This window comes from Ochlerotatus camptorhynchus, unplaced genomic scaffold (genome assembly GCF_037179485.1).
Source record: "Ochlerotatus camptorhynchus isolate MF236.1 unplaced genomic scaffold, CSIRO-AGI_Acam_v1.1 ptg000024l, whole genome shotgun sequence".
NCBI lineage: Eukaryota > Metazoa > Arthropoda > Insecta > Diptera > Culicidae > Ochlerotatus > Ochlerotatus camptorhynchus.
The window spans coordinates 1,528,648-1,556,073 of record NW_027040516.1 but is presented as its reverse complement, the minus strand read 5'-3'; the positions used below and the strand labels follow the sequence as shown (position 1 = coordinate 1,556,073).

Here is a 27,426-nt window from a genome sequence, read left to right as displayed (position 1 = left end):
AAACCAAAAAAGCTCTAAAACCATGCTGGCTCAACTAACTGATCAACGAGGAATGATGTCACCAGAAGAGGCTTTTAGTGTACTTATCGAGGCTGGATTAAGTAGATTTCAATACGAAGTAATACATAGTGAATAACCTTCAAGATTTCCACCTTACTATTTATGTGATCGGAGCAGTGAAAAAAATATGCGCCCCTCCTAGTGAATTCATCGAAGAAAGTGCATTGAAAATAAGAGTGAAACTCCAGGCACTGATGGAAAATACAGTGAAACGAATCGTCCAAATAATTGATGCAGAGCTCAACGAGTATATGGATACGAACGATCTAGTTTCTACGGAACTGGTTCTTCTATTTTGCTGGGGTATGGACGGATCAACTGGATATTCGCAATATCATCAAGTGCTACCAGAAGGATGTCAGGACGATTCAGATGTATTTTCGTCCACTTTAACACCAATTCAGTTGTTCGTGTACAATGATCGAAAGGAAATTATGTGGTTTAATCCCATGCCTCAAAGTATTCGATTTTGTAGGCCATTCATCCTTGAATTCATTAAAGAGAGTAAAGAAGTTATTCTGGCTACAAAACAGGATGTAGAAAAAGAAATGAGTGAACTAACGCCAGTGAAAATTGAACTCTCAAACGACAAGTTTATACTTGTTGATTTTGATTTTGTCCTCCGTATGAAAGACGGAAAAGTCTTAACTTATATCACTGGAAATTCGTCGATGCAGAATTGTCCAATATGTGGGGCAACACCAAATGTAATGAATGATGCAGAGAAATTCGAGGAAGGATTTATATCAAACGAAGAAGCCTTGCATTACGGCATATCTCCACTTCATGCTTGGATAAGATTTTTAGAATGCCTTTTGCATATTGCATACAGAATGAATATCAAAAAATGGAAGGTAACGAAACCGTTCAAAGAACTATATGAACAAAGAAAAAAACATGTGACGACACAGCTTTACGAAAAATTTGGAGTAAGAGTAGATCAACCACGATCGGGTGGAGCAGGTACCAGTACTGCAGGAAACGTTTGTCGAAGAGCATTTGGAAATCCCAAGCTTTTAAGCTCCGTGCTGAACATTGATAATGAGTTAATTTTCAGATTCCGGAATATATTAATTGCTATTAACTGCTAAGAGCCAATAAACCCGGAAAAATTTGATGCATATTGCAAGGAAACATATAGGCTCTATCTTAAATTGTATGATTGGTACAAAACTCCTGCAACCGTGCATAAAGTTTTCGCTCATGCCGGAGAAATAATCATACATTCACCAGCACCACTTGGTTCATTAGCGGAAGAGGCAGCAGAAAGTCAACATAAACAATTGAAAAAGTATCGAACCCATCATGCAAGAAAACGATCAAGAGTAGAAAATTTACATGATGTCTTTATTCGTGCCATTAATGAATCGGACCCACTGATCAATTCCATTTTGATGGCAAAAAGACGACAGAAAAAAAGTATCCATGGATTATCCCGACATCGTGAAAAGTTTCATGATATTTGAAAATTCTGTAAGTGATTCAGCAGTCGATACTAATAACTTCAATGCCTTGGAGGAACTTATGAAAGCAGTCGATGAAATTGAAGAAGAATTTGTTCATGATGATATTGTAACAGAGTAATAAAATGAAATTCGTTGAAACATATTTGATTTTGATTATTGTATCATGGCTTTTTGTATTTTTTTTACAGAAGATTTGTTGAAAAAAATAAACATATTAAAAAAAAGGGTTTTTTTTTTTATTTTTTACGGTGTTCCCCCCAATAAAACCATGGTAGGTTGTCTTTGTTCAATAGATTTTATTCTCAGAAAACAAGCTTGAAACTGTAACCGTTATAAAATCGTAAAAATTAAATTTTAATTATTCAAAAGTTAGGCCCTTTTCAAAAGTTGGTCGTGAAAATGTTGAAAAGTGATAACGCACACCTTATATTGATGAAACAAAGCAAGAATAATAGCAGAAATTGTGAAAAAATGCTAGAAATATTTTTGACCGCCTGGTTGTATGAAATACCCCATAGTGCATTGCCAGGCTAAATAGCAAATGAAAAAAATGATTTCAGACTTAACCTTCTCCGATTTGCATGAAATTTTGCATAATTGTTTGTTATGTTCAATAATTCAGCCATTTTGAATCTCTCATAAAACTTCCAAATGGCGTATTCTAAAGTTTTCAACAAATCATAACTCAAACGCGTCACTTTCAATCGAAATGACTGTTCACATATATTAAAATTTAAGTAACATAACGTAACATAAGTACAGATGCAAAGAATGCAAATTTGAAAGTTGGTCCAAGGCAGTGTCGGTATGAAATTTTCGTAACGGTGCTTCTATTGGTAATTCAATCACCAATCGTAGCCATTTCAATGCCGTTAAACGATTTCCATTTCCTGAGCGGCAACCAAAATATGGCCCATTCACTTCCAACGCAACTTGAATGGCAATTGGCAATTTTCAAGTGTCACACGAACCGCCCCCAAGAGTAAAGCCCACTACCACTCGCCACCAGCAGCAAGGTGGTCCCTTCAGAAAAGGTGACGCATTTAAATGCATCTCTCTTGGTCGTCGCCGTCGCCGTCGTCGTCGTCGTCGCCCTCGACGGTCGGTGTCGCCCTGGTGCTCCGATTTACTCAAGTACCAATCGCGAAAGGTTAAATTTAATAACACACATTTTGAAGTGGCGATATAGGTAGTTGGATTACCGCTGCGCGGTGTTCTGTTTCTGCATTATTTTCTACACCAATCTCCGCTCAAGTACAGAGTTGCATTCCACCGACCGCCAATAGGTTCAGATTCCGCATGACCAAATGACAGCGGCAGTCAAAGCATTAAGAAACGAGCTCGTGCGCACCCCCAGAGATCGTTCAGTTCAATGGCTGATCGTTCCAGGAGGGAGGCTTAATAACAATACCATACCGAGATGTAGGACTTTTCGGGCACGATATACTTTGAATTATGTATGCATAAATATCGCACAGTTCGTGAACGAAATTAAATGGACATTGGCTCAGTTTCACACTATCAGCGATTGTCTTGATTAAACACTCAGGCAAGGGATCGAAACCGTCAGATGGTTTGAGTTCTTCAAACTCGATCGACCTCCTAGGCCAGGTCCTTTCGAATCGTGAGTATCAATTTCGCTCGATCATTCAAGCTGTACATGCACAAAGCGTAACGAAAAAGGTTCGAATCTGAAACCGGCTTCACCCCGCCAGATAGCATAATGTGACAAAACATGGTGACACAGTAGTGTGAATTTGAACCGTACCAATATGGTCTAAGATTAGGTGAACGTGTGTTTATCATAGATTTCGGACAGTAGAAGTTGGCGAATGCGGGCGCGTGACATATACTGTTTAGGACTCTCCCCGAAATCGTATATCAGTGTTGCTTCTAATACAGCAGTCTTGGACATAACCGCTAACGGCATAACAAAGACTAATCTTGTCAGCGGAATCAAATTATGTATTTAAAAAGGGTGCGCGTGATCGATTTGATTGAACTGAGAGTCACTTTTGTTTTCCTTCTTTCTTGGAGCCTTTGAAAAACATATAAAAATGTATTTCTATCGTCACGTAAAATTTCATTCACGAAACTTAGAGCTTATCTTGGCGGAAAGAAGTTTGTATTCGAAATAGCCGATTCATGCGATATATCACATGAAGTATTGGGTAAATTTACTGCAAATCTAGGACTTATAACGTGTACAATGAAATTGGTAGAAATTGACATAAATGATTGCAACGCAACGGTGTAGTCGAAATTGGAGCAAAATGTGCTAAGTAACCTTTTTTGAAAAGGTTTAGGTGATACGATCCAGCGTTTACAAATCATAGACACTTGCACTTCGAGCTTTCTAGGGACTTAATCTCGGACATTATTGCGATTGCAGTGTCACAGCAAACATGGGGAAGCAGTTTTCCGGTAGCAGATAATTGTTGTGACCATGTTACAGTCGCTATAAATCGATGGAGACGAATGGTAATCTAGTCGCATAGGATTATTGAGTGAAAACCCAAAATTTGATAACTTCATAAAAATATAACTCACTGGTTTTTTTATTATGTTGTGTAAAAAAGCAAATTTTTAAGGAAAAATATAAAAACTTTTTGCGCCTTCTGCCTACAAATAATGAAAATCTTAAAAAATAAATACAATCAATTTTTTTCAATACAAAGTTTAAATTTTTAATATGTTTCCTAAACATTATTTTTAATTACCTTTTATTTGACATTTTGGTCTTTGAAATGGTTCAAAAGTTATGAATAAATAAAATGTGATTTTGAATAAAACAAAAACAAATTTTTTTGGACTACCCTAATGGTCACCCTAAAGGCAGAATAAAAAAAAATATGGGTCCTCAAAAATACGGGTAAAAATATATATATCCTCACACTACGAAAAATTAATGTCAATTTCCATGCCCTGAACTGACACATGCAAGCATCCCAAATGACATATGAATCAGTTGAATGAACCGAGAAAATTAATTGAATCAAGCGTACTCTTCGTTGAGTTGTGCATGTTTCGGTTTGGGAACACTTAATTTTACATGATATGTTTGTTTACGCTCCATAATTTACGTCAAAGATGAATTACGTCTCGTGTAAAAATCGTTATTTCTAAGTGTGCTTCTTTGTAATATGGGTAAAACATATTAAAATAGGGTGGAGGACTACTTCGGCATAAGCGCGCATTTGCGTCATATCAAGCTTGATACGATAGATTTGCTCAAAAGCTTCAAAACAAAGTCTATAAAAACGCATAATATCAATAATTACATCCAATCTTCTCAAAAACAAAAGAAGCGCTCCTAGTGAACGGATTTTTTTCAGCCTTCTTTCATATGCCGAAGTGATTCTAATGACGTTATAATGTGTTTGGATGGGATTGAAACGGAAATTTAGAAGTCATATTTGATAGACCCAATCCATTTTTTAATGCGTTGCGTTGCGCTACGTTGGAGTTATTCTTAGATTGCATACTGGCAACTTTAACGTCCTTATTCTGATAGCTTAAGGAAAACTATATGGGAGTGAATAGTTCTTCAATCAAAGTTCAGAACAGGAAAAGCATGACAATTACCATTGGCAGCCACGCCCATCTTCTCCGTTACGGGGAAATAAAAAAATTGTTGATGTAACATCTACTTAAAGGGAGGCCAGCGACTCACCGACGCCCCCATAGATGCTGCAAAGTTGGATAATTTGGTAGGAGATGGGTCAGGATTAGCTTAAGTAGGCGAGTCGAGCTCCTAAATTTAAATTCCAATCCTGTGTAAAATAAAATTAAACAAACAAAAAGGATCTATCTAGTTTTATCAAGCATCTCAAAACCACAACACTCCACGGCAAAATATGATTAAGTTTGCACTTGGTATGTAATGAACAACAGAGATACGCGATAATTCATATAGTATATGAATTAATAACGGCTGATGGTTAATTTTAAATATACTAACGGTATAGCCTAAGGTGACTACGACGACGATAACAGCGAACTTGTAACTTACCATTTGTCTAGGATATGACACCTTTGTCTGGCACCTCCACTTGAGCTTCATGTCTGCTATCTGTCACTGTAGTGCACTGTTTGCAAAAATATCGAATAGCAATTACCTTTGTTGTAACCTACTTCCTTCAACAAAAACAATTTTTCTTGCATTAAAATGGTCACCTGGGATGAGGTTCGCGTTTAGTGCTTTCCCCAGGAACCGTTCACGGCCACTAACTACCGCATGTCTAGTCTTGGGCGTATCCAGCGAGAAATCCTTCTGCTTGCTAAGATACCAGAACAATTCGACAGTCAGTCAATTTTCTCTTTTGTTAATAACTCGCTAGAATTAACGTTTCTCGGTGCGTTGGCTGTTTTGTTTTGATAGCCAATACAACCTGTTACAACCCTGCATTGAACAAATTCATTAAAATTGTTTCGCTTAGCTGTAGCAATGCAAAGAGAAAATCGATGAAGAGAATCGATCTTCGCGTATACGCCCTTATGCATGCTCACTCTCGAATTGTGATACATTATTTTAATGAGACTAAACATTGCATACATGTTATCCAATTTTCATCATATTGAACTTCTCATCTTTGGATACATATGGACAACAAATTTACTAAATTCTTCCGCTGTCTCGAAATTCAAGACCAACGATTGAAATGGCTTTAACTCCATTTTGTAAACAAACCTTGTAAGGCCATCTTCTCGCGAACCGAAACCTTCATTCGCAAACCTAAACCACAATCGGGTATAGGAGAATTTCCCCTACCTGTTCATTATGTTGATTTGCCTTTGCGGACTTCGGTTCCCGAGAAAATGGCCTTACAAGGTTTGTTTACAAAATCGAGCTAAGGCCATTTCAATTGTTGGTCTTGAATTATTCCCTCTTGGGTGCTTATCTAGTAAATTGAAACAATACCTGACTGCAATTAATTCAACATAACGTTCTAGATCTCGTAGAGTTCAAAATCAAACCACGCCATTTTAGCAGTTCACACTTTAATTTTGACGTTTCAGACGTTTCAAATAACATGGTGGCATATAACGCGCTCATATTTCCGATGGAGGCTATTTTCCTGTGTGCTTTGTTCATTGCATGCAGCTTGGTTGTTCGATGAAGCTAATTAAACTTGATGTCTGGAATTGAGGTCAAGAAAACCGTTCGTTTTGACTTCCAAAATGGAAGTGCAGGACCGTCAATGGGTAAAATTTCCAATTTCTTCAAGGTGCTGGATGCGAATGCTGCTGAGATGGAAGCAAGCTATCGGATATCGGAGGAGAAAGCCTTATTCGTCAAGTTTAATCGTTTCAGTTATTTTTTCTAAGGCATATTTTAAGAAACTTTTAACTTAATAACAGTACAAAAACAGATGAATGATTTGGTATGCTCTAGAACATCCAAATTATTCTGTAGTTAAGGCCTTCATATTTAAAAGATCAACAGAGGCTCGAAGGAGATGTTCTGCAAAGAGATGTTTTCGAAATTTCTCGAAAAGCCCAAACACATTGTATGAAACCAAGGCACAATAAGATCATGAAACCATCCTGAAGATTTGATCTTGAAATTCTTCATGCTTAATAAAGTTTTTCTCGATGTCCCGACAATATGTACGACTCCAGAGAGTTGTGTAAGGACTTATACATCAGGGGAGATTTAATTATTTATCTATTTAATTTCTGCATCAACAGGCCCCAATGCAATGATGGTTAGTTAACACTACTAACTGTCATGTACATAATAAAACATATAGGGGAAATGGCTGTAATGTTGGCCTATGGATCTAATATTGGGCCCATCGCTAAAAATATGCTATTTATCAATTTTATCTAGATGAACGCGTCATTGGGACGGTACTTATGGATATTGTTGGTCGCTATTAAAAATTTAATCGATTGCTGAATTTATGTATGGGTCCAAATTAGGGGAATTCAGGCTGACATTACATCCATTTCCGCTAGTAAAATCTAAAAACTACTCGTTACGATTTGTTCTCCAAGAAAATAGAGCGGTAAATTTTCGTCGCAGTAACTCACGTTACATGTGAAAGTCAAACACGGATGCAACTCAGTTGAATAATCTTTGAAGACCGATGATAGCGCTATGCAAGCCGTAGTTAGTTCTAATAAGTGGCAATCAAAGCATCTGGTTGTTCGTCAAGGACGAAGGCTGCATGTTGATGTTTATTTGTTCCAATAAAGCTGGGCAATTGACTCTATTCTGCAGAACATCAGTGACGAACATAGCTCTAAGGGCCCATGCATTAATTATGTCAATACCCCCCTCCCCCATATGGTGACGTCTTTCCTTTACCTAATGCATTGCTTGTCACAAAATCTTAGACCCCCCTCACTGCCTAGAGCGTGACATAATATATGCATCAACCCTTAGAGTGCCGCAACGCGTGTTAAGAGGTTATAGGAGTATTAATGAACAACGTTTCTCATAGGGAATCTGCGTTGAACTGACTCGATTCGCTCAACTCCATTATGATAAAAAGGGTTCCAAACAGCTGCACCCTATTCTAATGTAGATCATACTAGGGAACAGTATAACGATTTATGACAGTACACGTCAGTGAAATCTTTAGCTATCCTAAAAACAAACCCCAAAGATCTGTAGGCTTTGTCTACCGTAAATGAAATGTGCTGTTTGAACGTCAGTTGTGAGTCCAAGATAATACCTAGGTCCTTCACGTGACTTACTCGTTGAATTGAAATACCCAGGAGTGTATAATTGAACTATTAGGGCTCTTTTTTTGCGAGAGAAGGTGATTATCGAGCACTTGTTAGGGTTTACTGTCATGCGGTTCATGTCACACCAGTCACTGAATCTTTTTTTTTTTTTTTTCCTTTGGTTTGTTTTTTCCGTCGATCTTGTTTTCCGTGCTGAGCACCAATGCTACCGACGTGCCAGGAAGGCAGCTCCCACACCTGGACCCTACCTATCGACCCATCAACTCATGAACCGGGGACCAACGGCTTTACTTCCCATCCGAAGGAAGGCGTGATCAGAGATGTTATGCCTCAGAACATCCCGGCGGCGCCAACTGGGATTGAACCCAGGCCTGCTGGGGTGAGAGGTTATCACGCTTACCACTACACCACCGGCGCCGTTCAGTCACTGAATCTATCAATCTGATTTTGTAGAAACATAGCGTCAGCATGCGTTTCAATCTTGAGAAAAATCTTAGGATCATCAGCGAATATTTGTAGTAATAATATATCTAAGGTTCCCCAAATCATCCTGGAGTTCAGACTTAAAGAGATATTGTGCGATATTATGGATAAATTTTGATATTCAAAGAACCCCGTTGTAGGATATATAGTTGCAATGACAAAATGATGGTTCATTTTTATTGGTATTCTGTTCATCAACAGAGATTTATCATATCCAGAATTATCATGAAATTATCTTTAAGGTAAAAAGGGACGTCATTAATTTTCAAAAATTCAAACCAGAATTATGTTCATGAAAATGTGTTTATTGCATTCTACTTGCCTGCTTGAACACAGAAAACACATTCTCATTGACAGAATTTTGCTTTAAACGAAAAAACTGCTTTTAAATTTCCAAAAATTAATGGTATCCCCATTCCCCTTAAAGTAACAAGAAAATTTCTTAGCTACTCTCCTCATAATTACCTTGGAATTTTATTTGGAATTCCCTTGAATTTCTCCTAATAATAACCTTGGAAAACTTCTAAAATTCCATTTCAACTACATCTTTCAAAAATTTAAAACTAAAATCACTCCTCCGAAATTCTTTGGAATTTCTTTTTGAATTTTCCTGAAACATTCCTGAGAATTAAATTTAATTTGCGCTAAATTTTTTTTTGGAACCATCATAAGAATTCCCTCGAAAAACAGTAACGATGGTAGATCACCTTTTCGTGGGGCGTTACTGGTAGATCTACCTTCGAACCCTAGGCCTGACAGCATCAAACTAGGGGAACAGGAGTTTCAGTAATCAAAGGAACACATTTAGTCGTTGCTAACTTTTATGCTTTGTTGATAGTGATAAGACTTGGAGAAAATTGCACAATGCATGTTGAATTGTGTACTTTGTTTAAATCAAATTTAAAATAAAAATGAGGATTTCTTACAAATAGGGATACTTTTAAACACACAAAAAAAAAAATATATATACAACAACGAAATTTCAACGATTTTTACTGTTCAATAACGAGTTCATAGGAATTTACTGTTGAGCCGATGTACGGGAAAACGATAATTTCGATTTTAACGATACAATGCTCAAACAATGAAAATTAATAGGATGAGAGCAAATTTGTTCGTTTGTGGTTGTGTATGTTTTTTCCTGTCTTTTTATTTTCGAAATTTTACAAAATTTGTTTAAGGTTGTGTTGGTGCTGCCATGGTGATTGTATTTGATGAGCTTGTTAAAGTTAAAGATAACTCATTTGTCACTCCCAGGCATGGAAAATTTGCATTCATTTCGTGCATTCATTTACATTCATTTGCCCCTAACTTTTTTCATCAACAGAATTCCGCAATATGATGTATGAAATTTTTGTAGGTTTTGTTATTAGCTACAAGTTTTGTTAACATTTCAAGTCCGTATCTCTTATGCATGACGAACCAGAGCGAACAGAAGCCACTACTGTTTTTCAGTGCATGTATTTTACATTCACTGGAAAACAGTAACAAGTTCTGCCCGCTCTAATTCGTGATGCATAAGAGAAACAGATTTGAGTTATGAACAAAAGTTGTAGCTAATAATAAATCCTACTAAAGTTCTATACATCATTTTGCGAAATGCTGTTGATCAAAAAAGTTAGAAGCAAATGAATGTAAATGATTTTCCATGACTGGTCACTCCTGCCGGGATGACCTCGATCGCGCGTGGTCTATTTTGCAGTTTTGGTTGGAACACAGATAGCACACACGGCATTCATTTTTTCTTCATGTCATGAAAATTTTAACTATTGAAATCAAATCTAAATATGCGTAGCAATATTACCTGTTTTACTTTGAGCGTGTAGTGCTTGCTTGACGTTGTTCAGTGTGCAGTGAGAAAATGTACTTTGCTGTTTTGTATTTTATCATGCCACCGAGGATTTTGGCAAAACCTTGGTTAATGGTATCTTTCAATATGGATTTAAGTGTATATTCAGGTATATTCAATGGTGTCCCATTGAATAAGATAGCTAGAAACCACAATTTGTCAGAAATTACTTTTCGAAAGATTTCAATACCGCATTCTGTTTGGAGGCGAACCAGCCTAAGGCTGAAAGCTTCCCTAATAAAGATAAATAATAATAATACCGCATTCTGTATTCTTGTTCATTTGTAAGAAAAGCATCGTCAAACTGCTTGGCTCCCAATGGCAGTTGCTGATAGCTTGTGTCTGTTTCCTTTTGACGTTTATATGTTTCGAGTCTGGGTCTCCCTCCCAGGTTGGAACATAAGAGGGGTCATGCTGTCAGTAAGGTGTGAACCCAGAAAATTGTTGAGTCTTGTGCGCAAGAAGACATTACGATTTATCGCAGGCTTCTATTGTAGAAAATCGTAACTGATAGATCTTGGGCGGAACGGACCAATCTTACCGCACCGCAAATCGATCATAGTTTTACCGGTGATCATCGTTCATGTTGTCCGATTTCGGTGGGTTGTTAACAAAAGTTTGTTATTGTTTTAGTTCGAAATTTTCCAATTTTTTTTTAGGGTTGTGTTGGTGCTGCCATGGTGATTGTATTTGGTGAGTTCGTTCCAGTTAAAAACAATTCTTTTGTTTCCTGGCGGGATGACCTCGATCGCGCGTTATCTGTTTTGAAGTTTTAGAAAGAACATAAGAAAAGCGATACTGTCGATAAGGTATGCATCGGAGAGCTAGAACATAGTTAAGTTTTGTGGGAAAAATACATTAAGATTTATCCCAGGCCACTAGTAGAAAATTGTAACTGTTAGATCTTGGGCGGAACGCCTTGGAATGTTTAGGAAAAAAGAGTGCACGCTTGATCCAGTTTAGGATACTAGACTACTTTCGAGAACGTAATTTTATTTTACTATCTTGTTTAATAAGGGCCTTAACAATCGTTACGTCAGTCATCGCTTGTTATGATTTAAGAGGCACTTAACTGTGGCACTTAATGAAGGCCAAAGTGCTTTTTCGTAGCTTTTAGTTTTCGGATTAGAATGATCGTCCGTTGCAGTGGCTTGCTTACTGAGCAGAAAAACGCGGTCTTAGGTCCTTTCATGTTGAGGAGACTTATGGTCAAATCTTGTTTATCGTGTATTTTGCGAAATTTATCGTCACCGGTGCCGGGCTTGAATGGGTACAACAAATCGAGTAAAGGTATGATGTGATATGAGGGGATCGGTGTTCTTTGAGAAATCATGTTTGATTACTGAGCAGATCATCATGAGTCAAATCTCAGGCCCATCGACATTCATGATTCGTCAATCGCTTTATTTTTTAATAAGAAATATTTTTAAAAAGGAGCTTGTCTGCCTAGTGGCAAACGTTTTTGTTTACGGACCAGAAGATCGTGGGTTCAGACCCAAGCTTCTTCGCGTTATATGATCGTTTGGACACGATAAGCTGCGTTTACTAAAACGAATCATCAAAGCGAATGTCACGTCAACACATTCCTACCCATTCCTCTCTTGACCTGCGCTCGGGTGCGGCTGGCGCTGGTATTGCCTAGTTTGAGATCATCCGTTTTGCACATTGAGGACGATTGCTAGTCCAAAGCATCATATATTGGTTCTCTGTGTAATTACAGCTGATCTGGCAATAACAGAGTAGCAACCGTGGACGGTCAATAATGCTCATGCTCATGCTCATCGTTGTAATTCCCTTTAAGTTCTATTCTGAATTTTCTTCAGCAGTATATTCAGAAAAGTTCAAGTATCTCTCATGGTGCATTCAATTAGCTGAATGAAAATTTTTATAATATTCTGCTATTTTTGTTACAAATTTAAATAAATATATGCTCACTTTTGTGCTTGGACAAACTAAACCATACACTCCTAAGGTTTTATTTTTTAGCCATCGAATAAAAACAAAATCTGAAGATTTGGGATCACGGCGTAATATTTGACAGTTCTTGTTCCGGGAAGTGTGTGCATCGCACCGTTGTGTTTTGTTTGCGTCATTTAAAAAGTGAAAAATGTCGGGAAAGCAGATTTCGCTCGATGTTAGAAATTTGGTGATTCGCGATCGTGAAAAGGGAATTTATTTTTGGAAAATTGCCGAAAAGTTCTCGATCTCAGTTGGAGCTGTTCAGCACATATGGAAAAAGTACGAAACACGAGGAATTGTGAGGAATTTATCCGGACAAGGACGTCATCGTGCGACAAGTAATCGTGATGACATCAGAATTGTTCGAATGGCTAAGCAGAATCCGAAGTATTCGTCTAGGCATATTGTGAAATCGATGGATCTCAATGTAAGTCGACGTACTGTTCGCCGGCGACTTAATGAGAGCGGTTTGAAAAGCTGTTTGGCATCGAAACGTCCTTTTATCAACAAGCGGAACCAACGAAAGAGATGGAATTTGCTATAAAGTACGCCGGAATGACTGTGGACTTCTGGAAACGAGTTCTGTGGACGGATGAGAGCAAATTTTAGTTAGGCGATCAAGGGTTTGGCGAGGTTCCGGTGACGCTCTTAAGGAACCATACATTCAAAATACGGTTAAACACGGAGGCGGAAATATCATGGTATGGGGAGCATTTGCGTGGTCTGGTGTTGGAAGCTTGGCTCATCTAAAGGGAATAATGACTGCAGATGTGTACATTGACTTGTTAGGTGAAAATCAAGTCGCTACTGAAAACTGGCCTGGAATCAATTGCATTTTCCAACAAGATAATTACCCAAAGCACACAGCGAAGAAAACAACGGCATTTTTCAAATCAAATCGGATCAAAACGCTGGAATGGCCTCCCCAATCTCCCGATCTCAACCCAATTGAGAATTTGTGGCCTTACTTGGACAACAAAGTGAATAAAGCATCGGTTTCCAACAAAAACGTTTATTTTGAAGCACTTGAAGCAGCGTGGGAAAATATCGATTCAGGATATCTACAAAACCTCGTCGAAAGTATGCCAAGACGGTTGGAAGCAGTGTTGAAAGCAAAGGGTGGTCATACCAAATACTGAGAGTGTTAAAATGTAAGTTGAAAGTTGAATTAACGAATCAGGCGTATGATTTATTTTGTCCAATTCGAAATTCTCCTTTACAACTTATAAATGATGATTGAGAAAGTCATACAATATATTGAATATTCTATGCCTGCACAGTTTTAGCGAAAAACATACAGAAGTATTGCAGAACAAACCATTATTGTATGTTTGAATCTACCTGATATATCGAGCTCCAAAGAAACATTATATGGGTGTATGATTTATTTTGTCCAGTACTGTATCTGCAGGATGCATTAGAAATTATCCCCAGAATTTTCTTTGAATTCTCCCCAGTAATATTTTGGAACTGTCTTAAGAATTTAATATCCTTGAGGTTCTTCTCGAAATATGTTTGAATTTTTTTTCTCAGAACACCTGGGAGCTGAAATTCCCCTAAAGTTTTAGAAGAATTTCCTCTGTATTCTCCGGAAGTTCTTCCCAGAATGAGCTTGAAATTATCCTCAGAGCTCTCGTGAAAGTTTCCCCAACATTTATTTGAAATTTCATTCAAAATTTGATTCTCTCGGTATTTTTTTCGATATTATTTTTGAACTGTGTGCAGGATTCACAAGAAATTATTCGCAGAATTTTCATGAAATCATCCCAAATTTTTTTTTCTTTTGGAACTGTCCTCAGAATTCAATACCCTTGAGGTTCTTCTCGGAAGTAAAGTTTAAGTTGCCTGTTCATTCACAAAAACGTTGTAGTTTTTCTACCAGAAATGTTCAATAAAGCATGCCCATCCATTCACCAGAACTATGCAAATTTTCCACCGTTAATGTGCAATAAAAATTGCTTCTTCAATCTTTTGATTGGTGCCGATTTCCTTTTTCCATTTTCCATTTTCCACAAGACATTTTCAATATAGCTTGCTTCTCCTATCATCAGAATGTTGCAGGTTTTCCACCAAATAAAGCTTGCCCCTATTTTCAGATTTTTCATCATAAATTTTCAGCAAAACAACTTCCTTCCGATCATCAGAATGGAGCAAATTTTACACCAGAAATTTTTATTAAAGTTTGTTTCTCTATTCAGCAGAAGGATGCAAATTTAAGACCGCAAAAAGCTTGCCTATTCATACACCAGAACGGTGCAGATTTTCCACCAGAAATTTTCAATATAGCTTAATTTTAAATAAAGATTGTTCCTTGATTAACCATACCAGTGCAAGTTTTCCATCAGAAATATTCTGTTCATTTCATTTATTAGAGCGATGAAAATTTTGCACCTGAAATTTTCAATAAAGTATGCTCCTCCATTCACCAGAACGGTGCACCATAAATTGTCAGTGAAGTTTGTTTCACCATGCACCTTTGTGGTGCAATTTTCAGGCTTTGCCTCTTGATGCACCACAGTGTTGCGAATTTTCAGGTAAGTGAGCACCTCCAAATTTTAAGCGAAATTCAATTTTTCCACCAGAGTTATTCATTTTGATTAGTCCCTCTATGCACAACCTTAATGATATTTTTACGCCAGAAATATTCAATAAAAAGTTTTATCTTCGATTTACCACCACGAAGGTTAATTTTTTCAACCTTAAATTTACCCTCTTCTTTTAACCCTCCATAAACCACATTGAAAAAAAAAAAAATTACACCAGCATTTTTTTGTATGCACCACAGGCAAATATTGCCTTATACAGGCAAACATTAGCTACATAAGGCAATGTTTGCCTGTATAAGCTGATCTACTGCTAAAATTGTTTGTTGGGCACTTGACCAAAACATTTCATTGCAGTTTGTCCCTTCATGCCCCTTTATGGTGCAGGTACCATCTCAAAGGAATTAACGCAATAAAATGAAATTATGAAATGAAGTTAATTTACCTTCAAATCAAGTTATCAAGAAATCAAGTTATTTAATATCATAATTTTGTGAGTGTGGAAATAATAATCTTATTTATAAAAGGGGGGAAATTGCCCCACCTTGCCCCACCCTGTGCACGCGAGTGCTTGAAAGTATGTCCATGTTTAAGGTCTCCTAAATTTATTCAAGTGTAAATTCTGCTTCTCGTTAAAGAGTTCATATATTTTCCCAACATGATGATAATTGCTTTAAATCGTATATTTTTCGAATTTTTTCAAGCCACAAAACAAAATCACAAATATGGGATCTTCAAGATTTGCCCAGTTTCATTTTTTCTTTAAATTGACTCATGCTCGAAATTTTGCAATCGTTGCTATACCTGAGAAATTGATATTATTTCCATGTTCATGATTTTGAAAACTCGTCTAATAACAAGTATTTTGATTTCGGCGTTGCTGATTTTAAATCAGGAAAATTGAGGAGTCTACGAATCTTGAAAAATATTGACTCAGACTTCTACGCCCACTTAATTTTGATTAGAACAATTGAAAAGGCAGTTTTCGAAGTTGGTTACTCATGGAGGCTTGGTTGGTCTGAAGCATATGCTTTATAACTCAATGCACAGAAATCAACATGATTTGAGGTCTCTGGCAAAGTTGTTCTCCATATTTTGCCAAACAACTATTAAATATTTTTTATCCGTTTCCCAAACATTTTCTCTAACTAACTAAAGAATTCTCCTGAAAATCCGGATCAAATTCTGTAATTGTCAACCCTTCAATATATCTTGTCCACCTGAACAACATTGCCGAAGAAAGCAACCAAGATATGAAGAAAAATCAAACAATTATAAATGAAATTGCGCACTAGTCAATCATCGACTGCCAACCAACATTGTATGAGTCAACGGTTCTAACCTTGAGTGACCGTTACCAATCGATCACCATCCATCACCGTACGGGCAAATTCCAACTTTCAATCGACATTGTTTTCAGTACCCTGCTATTTTCTTCCCTGCAACAACGGGCAGCCAAGGTCCGAAGGGTCACCCCGCATATCTTGAACGTACGTATTCATCGATCTAGATCTTGGCCGGAGAGTATGGTATAACGCATTCCCGTTAGCACTATGAACCCCGCGCAACATGTCATGTCACGTATGAGTCAGCTCAGTCAAATCAACCCACCGAATGGTAATTATACGGTACTATTATGCACGGACCCCGCATGAATGCCTGTAAGTATAGCACTTCGCAGTAAGAATATTGATGTCCACATCATCGTTCGTTACCGAAAAACCAAGTGGCGTGTGCTCCAATTTTTTTTCACGCCCGCTTCATCGGACGACCAACGGACCAGACCGCACCCTCACACAAGATCTGATCTCATTTTTTGGCACTACCGCGCCCGTAGGAGGTCAGAGGCGCATAGACTACACCGGTAGGTAGAGGGAACGTGCTCGGTGCGACCATCAAATAATGATCTCTTGTGATCTAGACGAACGAGGCGGTGGCGCTAAATCAAGGCCATTCCAATCGACTATTTGTTTCAACCGACAACGGCATAGACAAAAAAAAAATAATGCCACAGTTCAATTGACTCCGCTGAAGAACACGCCTCAAAGTTGTGGAGACCTTGCACACCGGGCGGAGAGAACCTATCAAATAATACCGTTTCCATAGGCAATATAGCACGAAAGCAAGGAACATGATCTAATTTTGGATGCCATTCTTCGGCACTTCAACGGCTTGAGGCTTTGACAAGAGGTGAATGGATTGACAATGTCATGCATCGTATATGGAAATTTCCTAAGGCGTGAACTGATTGTCCAACAAATTAGGAAATGACGGAAGTTTGGTGGGTATCGCGGAGTTCATGAAAAATTTGATGGATTATGATTCATTTAGAACCACTCCACTCTGCCTTGAGATTGAGATTGGTGAAGTGACAAACTTATTGACTCACCGTTGTTGTAATTGAACGAGGAAATCCAAATCATAAAGAAGCCACAACATGCCCTTTTTCCCCACGGCAGCAGCGTAAAACAATCTTTTCGTCAAAGCCCACAAGGCGTGTAATTACGATTGTAGTTCCTCATCTCCGGCTATTGTTAGGATATTGTCTTGCCACTATGGTTGTTGTTGAGTTGTGGCTATTGAAGGTGCTAATCCAAAACCATCACGTCCTTTTCACAGTGACCGGTATGTGATTTGTTATGCTACGCTTTATTATACTGCAGTGATGGCGACCTCCACCCGCATGCGAAAACCGACGAGATTTACGAGCTGCGTTGTAGAGCAATTTATCTTTCACTTTCGCCTAGCCACGTTGGAAACCGGATAAGCTGCTCTGCTGGACGGAACATTTTAATAAAGACATACGATTAGCTTACAAAATAGGGCCGACCTTGCCGTGTTTGACGGTTTTAGGTTTCCCAATGCGTTTCAGAGCATTTTCCACAAGGAAAGTCACTCTGGCAATCGAAGTTGTGATTGGTGCACTGAAATCAGCTCCAAATCGCCTCAGCTGTGATTCTGAGCAGAGGTCGAATGGAAAATTTCGCGCCACGCTGGTTATTGAGTCGTTCGCGTTTTTCCTTTCCCTTAGAATTGCAATTATTAGCACGCCCCAGCAACAACAGCAGCAGCAGCAGCAGCAGCAGCAGTGGTGTCATGTTCTACTAGCCGTCCGTCTGTCGGTGCTGAGGGGAAACCGAAAGTCAGTTTCGCGGCGCATAATAAAATTGTTCTAAATTCGTGACATAAAGTTTCAGTGTTTTGAAAAGCGCTGCTGCCGCCCCTTTAACTACTGATTGGAAAACATGCCGAGACTGCGAGGTTGGTGCCGTTTTATTACTCATTTTAGCACGAATTTTGCGATCAGCTCTCGCGCTATGATGGGTGGTACAGCTTAGTCGATTATTAGCGGGGCGAATCGTCGGTTTTGAACTACATAGGTTTATTTTTTTTCTCGCGTGTCTGCCATCGAATTGGGTTTCATTTAGCCACAGCGCCTGACATCTCAGCATGACGTTTGGAAATTGGATTACAAAACTAAAGGTGGCCAAAGGTCGAAAATGGCCCTCGTTGATCTAGTTAGAGAAAAGCGATAGCCAATATCGAGTTATAGAACCATAATTAAGCCCGGTTTATACTATTCAATCAGGCGATCAACTCATTTGAATTGTGAATTGAACAACCAGAAAACTGGTCGATGGCCAAGATTTTCTGATCGCTTTCAAGTACAAGTCAATTGACCACCGACCACCAGATCAGAGGTGAATTGCATCACCTCAATTAGACCATGTGTTTTGGCATTTAAAGCAGACCGTTAGTGATTAATCATAAAATTAATCATGATTAACAATTCATTAATAAAATTGATGATTAATTATAATCACTAATCATGATTTTTGAAAGATTAATCATTAATAATTATTATTAATTTTAATTACGGTTAGCGACTTTGCAGTCAATATCAATTGCTTATAAGAAAGTTAGAAGATACTGAGAGGTAAGCACATATCATCGATGACCACGTTGGTCATGATGAGAGGAGTAACACAATAGTTGGGTAAAGAAGAATTGCATTATAACACACCATCGACTGGAAATGCTTCCGGCAACGTGGGGCTTTAGGTAGTGATGAAACGTCGCTAGAACTATTCCACAGCCGCAGACAGTAATGAACAAAGGCGGGCGCACATTTTTGGCCTGTAGATTTGAGGACATAGGGGAAATGCATGTAATGTCGGCCTAAAAGCCCCTAATTTGGGCCCATACATAAATTCAGCAATCGATTAAACTTTCAATAGCGACCAAAAATATCCATTAGTACCGTCCCAATGACACGTTCATCTAGATAAAATTGATAAATAGCAGATTTTTAGCGATGGGCCCAATCTTAGATCCATAGGCCAACATCGCCAAAATCCGCGTACATCGTACGGTTTAGGCAAAAGGACCCTTCGCTCATTTTCAACTTCTATCCAATTTTCATCCTGATGTACTCTAACGGAGCTATCTACCATCCCTCTTCTAAAGACCATTCTCTGGCTGGCTGTTTTTGACTGGACTGTTTTTTGAAGGACTGCGAGGAAAACGGAAAGAAAGTTACATAACAACAAACTGTGGTCACTATAATACGGTTTGAAATACACAACACAGCAGAAGGACGCAGCCGTTCTCAGAAGACCAATTAAAACTTCTGAACAAGGGATTAGGATATGCGATCTCCTCAAAACCTGACGTGGAAGAGACCATGGAGACTACAATCACTCACACACTTCCTATTCAATTTCACAAGACTATCAGGAATATCATTTCAGAGACAATATTTACAAAACGAAAAGACATTCACTTAGTAAAACCGAAAAAGAGGAAATTCGAATTCTCAAAGAATTAAAAACAAAGCCGGTATTTTATACAAAAGCGGACAACGGTAATGCAGCAGCTATTTTGGACAAAGAGGACTATGACAATCGGATGATGCCCTCCCATCCATTGGCGTTGACGGCACCGTCGAAAAATTTGCTCTTCCAGCTAAAATAGACAGTTTCTTATGGGAATTTTCGGTGGAGTGACAGGATAGTACAAAGTCCGCCATGTTACACGCACAGTCTGACGTTTGCTTATGGATTGTCTCATAGGATAAGAGTCGCCGTCAACGCCAATGGTTGAACATGTGGATAAAACGTTGAAAGACCTTGACCATCAAGCTGTGCAGTCCGATTTTCTTTTCGCTCGCCCTCTCGAGTCGTTCGGAGTTTTCGCTTTGGTTAGCAACTTGTCGTCAGTTCTCGCCTTTCTTGTGGTAGTCTTCAAATCGGCGGTAGTGGAGCAACAATTGAATGCCTCCACTCACCCGTTGAAAAAACAAAAGGTGATGGGTCGTCAATGTTTGGATGCAGCCGCATCTGTTCAAGATGCCCCGAAAAGGCCTCGCAAGAAAGCTGGTGCCAGCAACCACACGAAAAGATGCTTCAGAGTAATCCGTTCTCGGCACTTCCCCAAGAAGTAGATATAGATCCAGTTGAGAAACGAGAAAAAGTGCCCCCACTGTTCACCTTTTTGTTTTTGTTCGAAGGAACTCGCGTTTCTCAGGAATGAGCTGTTCGTCCAGTTTTGTGAAATCGCTGGTAGAAAGTCATGCCAAAACTGCTTGACAAAGTGGTCAGTCCGATAGGAACATTAAAATTGAGAATGAATGTCTGAACCGTGCATTAAAATCTTAGGGACCGTGGCGGGCAAGTAAAACAAATGGTATAGGGTTACTAACAACTGAGCTGTTTCGACACCTAAAATCTCTACAGAGCATTTCCAGCCCAAAACGCAAACCGGTTGGTCATGAGTGTTTCCGATTTGAATGAAACATTTCTCACGTGTTCGCTGCTACTAATGGTTGCATTTTTCATTTAAATATAATTTTTTCCTTCAGAGTAACTTTTGAAAAGGGCGTATAAAAAAATGGATTATTTTTTTTTCAAAACATCATAACTTGAAAACTATTGATCTGATCAAAATGGCATATGAGAAGAAGTTTTAGGTAGTTAAATTATCTTTGCGGAAAAAAATACACTGAAAGAAAAACTTAGTAAATTAGTATTTAAAAAAAGTAAAACGGTGATTATCTCAAAACACCCCCCCTTTGATCTTTATAATTTTTTTTTTTCAAGAAAACTGAATAAATGCCCTAATATTTAGTAAAGAGTGTATGCTGGTAACTTTCTTATATTTTTTTTAATAATTTTTGAAATTTTTGTTGGTTTTTACAAGTTGGTGAAATTGCATATTTTTTAGTAAAATAGTAATTTATTTGGATTCTACGCATAATTTTCAAAAACATTACATATAGAAACTTTTTTCCTAAGTCCAGCCGTTCTCAAGTTAATGCAATTTAAAAAAAAATTATAATAATTTTCTACATTTTGGGCCATTTTCAAATGTTAGTCGTGATGTCCAGCAACGAGATGTTTTTCCATGAATATATATTAAAAAACAGACAATTCATTCTCAAATATGGTAGCTGTCAGACTTACCCGTTTCTATTTAGACGCAGCGGAAAAGAAACACGTTTATAAGTAAATACTCTCAAATATACCCAAATAATCAACAAACCCAGTCATGTGCCTTTTTTCTGTCCTCTATTAGTTGTATACCTTTATAGAATTGTGTATGTCATAACAGAGGCTCAAAACATAAACAGGTAAACAAATATGTTATTAAACCTGTAATTGAGATAAATTCTCTAGGTACTTCTCTGACGTATACCATATTGTGCCTTAAGAGCTCATCCCGCGATATCATAACTACATAAAAAGGCACCCCGTGGAGGCTTCTTACACTCACACTTAAAAAAGTTTGCTATAATCAATTGTACCTAATGAAGATAGGTATAATGTCAACATTGTAATTATTCTGCTACATATATATATATATTGGGACGATCTTCACCTGTTCCATTCAGTTCATCTCTCTTAGCGTTTCAAGTTAAAAAGCAAGTAGTTTTTTACGATGGATAACAATTTCAAGTGTTGTAAACCTCTACCTAAATCAATTTCAAAGCATGACACAGTAACAGTAGTTCAGTTGTTTATCTCAAAATTATTAGAATTTTTAAAGTTGCAAATAACAGTCCAAAAGTGTATTTGTATTTTCACAATACAAAAACATAAAAAAATTGCTAGCCTCTGTGGATTTAAAGATAAGCATAATGTAGAAATTGAATGGCATTTTTTTGCAACTTCACACGGCAAAGGTCATTGTGATGCGATTGGCGGTACCCTTAAGAGAATGGCAACCAGAGCAAGTTTAGCTAAGCAACACGAGCACCCTATAACGAACCCTGAACAACTGTACGACTGGGCAAATAGTCGTAAAGAAGATCTTCAAACAAAAATGTCATTTTGTTATGTTTCTACGGAAGAATACAAAAAGGCTGACACGGAATTTGATCCAATTTTTAAGAAAGTGAAACCAATTCCTGGAACTCGAAAATATCATTGCTATATTCCAGTTTCAAACAACCAAATTGCAGTAAAAATATTCTCTAATTCAAACGATACACCCAAATTATTCAATGTACACTGGAGTCGCTTTTTACGCGGTTTTTTTGTACACGGTTTTTTTTTACGCGGTTTTTTTTTACGCGGATTTCGGAATTTACGCGGTTTTTTTTACGCGGATTCCGGAATTTACGCGGTTTTTTTTTACGCGGATTTTGGTTTTTTTTACGCGGATTTCAGAATTGACGCGGTATATCGCTTTTTACGCGGTTTTTTCTTACACGGTCTTTTTTTACGCGGTTTTTTTTACGCGAACTTCGGAATTTACGCGGTTTTTTTTACGCGGATTCCGGAATTTACGCGGTTTTTTTACGCGGTTTTTTTTACGCGGGACGTATCACCCGCGTAAAAAGCGACTCCAGTGTATTCAAATAATATGAGTTGTAAAATAAAATAATAAATATATACTGTTTTTTATCTCAACAAATCTTTCATTTGACCACATCAACGTGCTTCTCTTCCGCTGCCTCTAGATAGAAACGAGTAAGTCTGACAGCTACCATATCTGAGAATGAATTGTTTGTTTTTTAATATACAATCATGAAATAAAATCTCGTTGCTGGACATCTCGACGAACATTTGAAAATGGCCTAAAATGTTGAAAATTGTTATAATTATATTTTTTTAATTTGCATTAACTTGAGAACGGCTGGACTTAGGAAAAAAGTTTTTATATGCAAAGTTATCGAAAATTATGCGTAAAATCCAAATAAATTGTTATTTTTCAAAAAAATATGCATTTTCATCAACTTGTAAAAATCAACAAAAATTTAAAAAATTATAGATTTCTTTTGAAGGAAGTTACCAGCATACACTTTTCACAAAACTTAAGGGTATTCCATCAATTTTCTTGAAAAAAAAAATTATAAAGATCGAAGGGGGGGTGTTTTGAGATAATCATCGTTTTATGTTTTTTAAATACTAATTTACGAAGTTTTTTCTTTCAGTGTATTTTTTCCGCAAAGATAATTTAACTACCTAAAACTTCTTCTCATATGCCGTTTTGATCAGAGCAATAGTTTTCAAGTTATGATTTTTTGAAAAAAAAAATAATCAATTTTTTTATACGCCCTTTTCAAAAGTTACTCTGGAGGAAAAAATCATATTTAAATGAAAAATGCAACCATTAGTAGCAGCGAACACGTGAGCAATGTTTCATTCAAATCAGAAGGGGTCGAGACAAAATTGACATTTTTTTTAACGATTTGAGCTAGAAATGCTCTACAGGAACTGCTGCATTCTCAAAGAAACGTCGCGCAGTATTCCCATCGTTCGCTCTATTGCCGCGTGACATGTCAACAAGAAGTCCCAATTCTAGTTTGAAGCGTTGTTGGATAAGCTGCTTTCGGACTTTAACTTTTTCGGCATCAGGTCCAGTGCATCTCCATTTTTGGACTTTCATTTTGTAGCCCAGGTGTAGAAATTATTCGAAAAATCTGTAACAATTTGTCAAATTTTGAATGGATTGAACAACGTTATTTTACATTTTTCTTACCAGATGTTTGCATGGAGAACTGATAATCCAAACTGAAATACTTCTTCATCGATTGGTCGCAAAAGAACATTTTGAATATTATTCATTTGAGTGGGTGTAGTCTTGCAGATTTTACATAGCTGTGCTTATTTTGTGGTCGTAACAGCATTAACAACTTTGCCATCAATCATGGTTATATGTAGCCTATATTCGACTCGGATCCGATGACCATTGATTTCGAATTCCGTTGGCCGAAGATTTTGGATCGTATTATCCACATGCTCTTTTTCTCTGAGGGTAACTTCAGTCGTCTCACTAACCAACTGAATTCGCACGGGTCGGCAGTATCTTGCTGAGGATGGTATAGAGTTATACACCACCGTTTTAATTTCACGCTTTTCTAACCAAAATATATATTGACAACTGGAGTAAACTAAGCACACAAAGTGCTTGTCTTAGAAAATGTTTTGTTTAAATTAATCATTTTTTGTTAATGCATACATACAGAAAATTTTCTTGTTGTTCAAGGATGAGTTTGATAATATCTGTTTCTATAATCCGCAATTTACCGTTCATAAATGAGGAGACAGGGTTAGTTTTTATATAGAAAAAGGCCAAACACGTGAACATTCAACGTGACCCTATTCACTCACTTATGAATTGGCGCTAACCAAACCTTCACTACTTTGTAGTACAGAGTCTAAGCTTTAAAAAGAGCACTTGGTGCTGTGTCCCGGTTTGCTACCTTCTCCCCTATATGCAGCTGAAATTAAGGAAAAATAAATGTAAAAAGTACTATAAAGTTATAAGTTGAAAGGGATGATTTTAACCACATACTGTCTTTAGCAAAAACATGTATTTGTATGTTGTTTCTATAATTTTAGAACATTCTTTACTTAAAAAAAACAGTTATAAAAAAGTTAAACTCAAAAAACTGAATTTAAGGGGGTTTCCATCAAAAACGCTTCATATCTTATCATATCTACAAGTATTCGTCATACAAATTTGATGTTTGGAACAAAGTTTCATATTTTTGTAAGTACTACAACTTTGCTGAAAAAATACCCTTCTATCTCTTTTGCAAAAAAAGTAATTTTTTTTTATTTTTTCATAGTATACCATGACAAATATTGGTAATTGTCATAATATGCGCAATGTTTTTGTGAACAATTCTTCTCAATACAGTTTTTGGATTAAGTCAACGGTTTTACCACAAAACAGTTAAGTTCACCAAATTGGCATCTCCAACCACTGTGCAACGCTGTTGGCACATTTCTTCTGATGAACCGGTTTGAGTTCTACACTCACGACGTCTCTGGAAGCAAACCACTGAAAATGGTGATCCCTGGTCTTCCAAATCTCCCTGTTGCGGAGATTCAAGCGGAAGTGGAGCACCTTCATCTGAAACCAATCAACATTTTTTTCATTGCGAGACGTGATGAAGCCAGTGCATTCCGGGACCAGTTGTACCTGGAGCACTTCGATAAGGACTCCACCAGTGTCGCGCGCTGTTCAAAATCGTGATTCAGTGACAAAAAACACTAATTGTGGGCTCGTTGTGGCGAATGTGCTGGGGCTCACAATGTCCTAAGCGAGCGGCCTTCATCCAGATCCGACAACAGGCTTCCACGAGGAATCAACCTGGTCTCCACCGCAATAATCGTGCTCCTATTGTCAACATGGACACGTTTCCAGTACTTCAGGCTCGTCGTATGGTCCCAAACCTAGCACTGCTTCCACTAAACTAGCGCCCCCCCCCCCCGTTGCGAATCCACCATCAGATCAAGCCGATCCCAGCCACCGTTCAGTTTAGCATCGCCTCACTGCCGCTGCGGCCCAGCCGAGCCATGGCTCTATTGCCCGGGATTATCGTACGCCCGTGCTGTGTCAGGTGAGTCAGAAGATAATTCTCCTCTCACAAGCGATGAACTAGTGATCCTCGTGACTGAGGTGATCATAATCTTGCGCACCATCAAGACACTACCTGAGCAGTTTCGTGCAGTTATGTCCCTCATGCAAAAGTATGGACCGTGAAGCCATCAAAATATTCAACTGGAACGCTTGCTCGCTCAAGAGCAAAATCATTGAGTTCGTTGATTTTCTCAATGGACATAGCATTGACATCACCGTCATCACCGAAACACACCTGAAGCCGTAGATAAATGCTCACCTCCCCGATTTTCGGCTCGTAATGCTAGACCAACCCAGCTCCTGCGGAGGAGGAGTGGCTATCGCATTAAGGAGAAATATTGGCTGTCGACTGCTACCGAGTTTCCAGCTGAAGATGATCGAAGCGGTGGGTGCGGAAGTCTCCACTCCTGTCGGCCCTTGTACCATCATTGCGGCTTTCTGTCCCAAAAAAGTCACCATCAGGGACGGGTCGGTAGCAGACCTGTGGAGAGACATCATGAGACTAACTCGACGGTGTGAGAAGTACATCATCTCTGGCAACCTAAGAGCCAAACACCAGGCTTGGGGCAACAGTCGACGCAACCAAAACGGCACAATCCTGAACGACGACCTGCAAGAGGCTCACTACACCATAATAGCGCCGAACTCTCCCACCCATTTGAGCCGGTCTGGCGTTCACTACACCATCGACATCTTCTTCAGTAACATGGGAGACAACATCTCGCAACCTGTGACCCACCAGGAGCGGAATTCGGGCCACTATCCGGTGATGGCCGATGTGAGCTCATCCGTCAACCGATTCCTAGCTTCCCGACGCATCTACCATTGCGTCAGCTGGGATCAGTTTCAACACTGGGGGGCGACCCCGGCGCACTATCAGATATAAGGCGGTCAAAAATCAAAAAATCGACTTTCACTAATCCTTATTTCATTATTTTTGATCGATAGTAAACATTTCAACTAAGAGAATCTGAAAGTTTCAAGTTTCTAGCAGTTTTAGTTTCTGAGATATCGGATGTCAAAGTAAAAAAAGAGTAAGAAAAGTACAAATTTTGCCGCAAAAATACACTACCACTCAAATAAAATTTCATCCACTATTTATCATATAACTACCACATCATTATACATCGTTGGAAAGGTAATTTAATAAGCTTTTCGAAAATAAAATCTATTTGGAAATTTGATGGAGACAAAAAAATTTAAAAATAAAAATAGAAAAAAAAAATAATTGAAAATTTATGAAAATTTAACTTAATTGATCACAAACTTTCGAGTCTCGCACATTCCCAGGCTAATTCTCAGCTCTGGATGAAGTTTTGAGTGTACTCTAACAAGTACTGAAAAATTTGCCTGCCTCAACCTGCCCCATTGGAAATATAAGCGATTTGAAAATTTTCGGTTATTATGGGAGATTTCAAATTGTACAAGAGCCGGCTTGGAAACAAACTTTTTCAACAATTATTTTGCAACTTTTGGAGTTATATTCGGTTGGTATAGT

General features: G+C 38.1%; 1 protein-coding gene across 1 annotated transcript in view; it reads left to right on the top strand.

The window, feature by feature from the left end:
• Positions 1 to 26,175, top strand: part of LOC135707276 (lipase 3-like) — a 37,011-nt gene extending 10,836 nt beyond the window's left edge. The window contains exons 4-5 of the mRNA XM_065229075.1: positions 18,088 to 18,198; positions 25,995 to 26,175. Of these exons, the coding sequence (XP_065085147.1) occupies positions 18,088 to 18,198; positions 25,995 to 26,175 (292 nt within the window). The remainder of the gene's footprint in view (positions 1 to 18,087; positions 18,199 to 25,994) is intronic.
• The last annotated feature ends 1,251 nt before the right edge of the window (positions 26,176 to 27,426 follow it).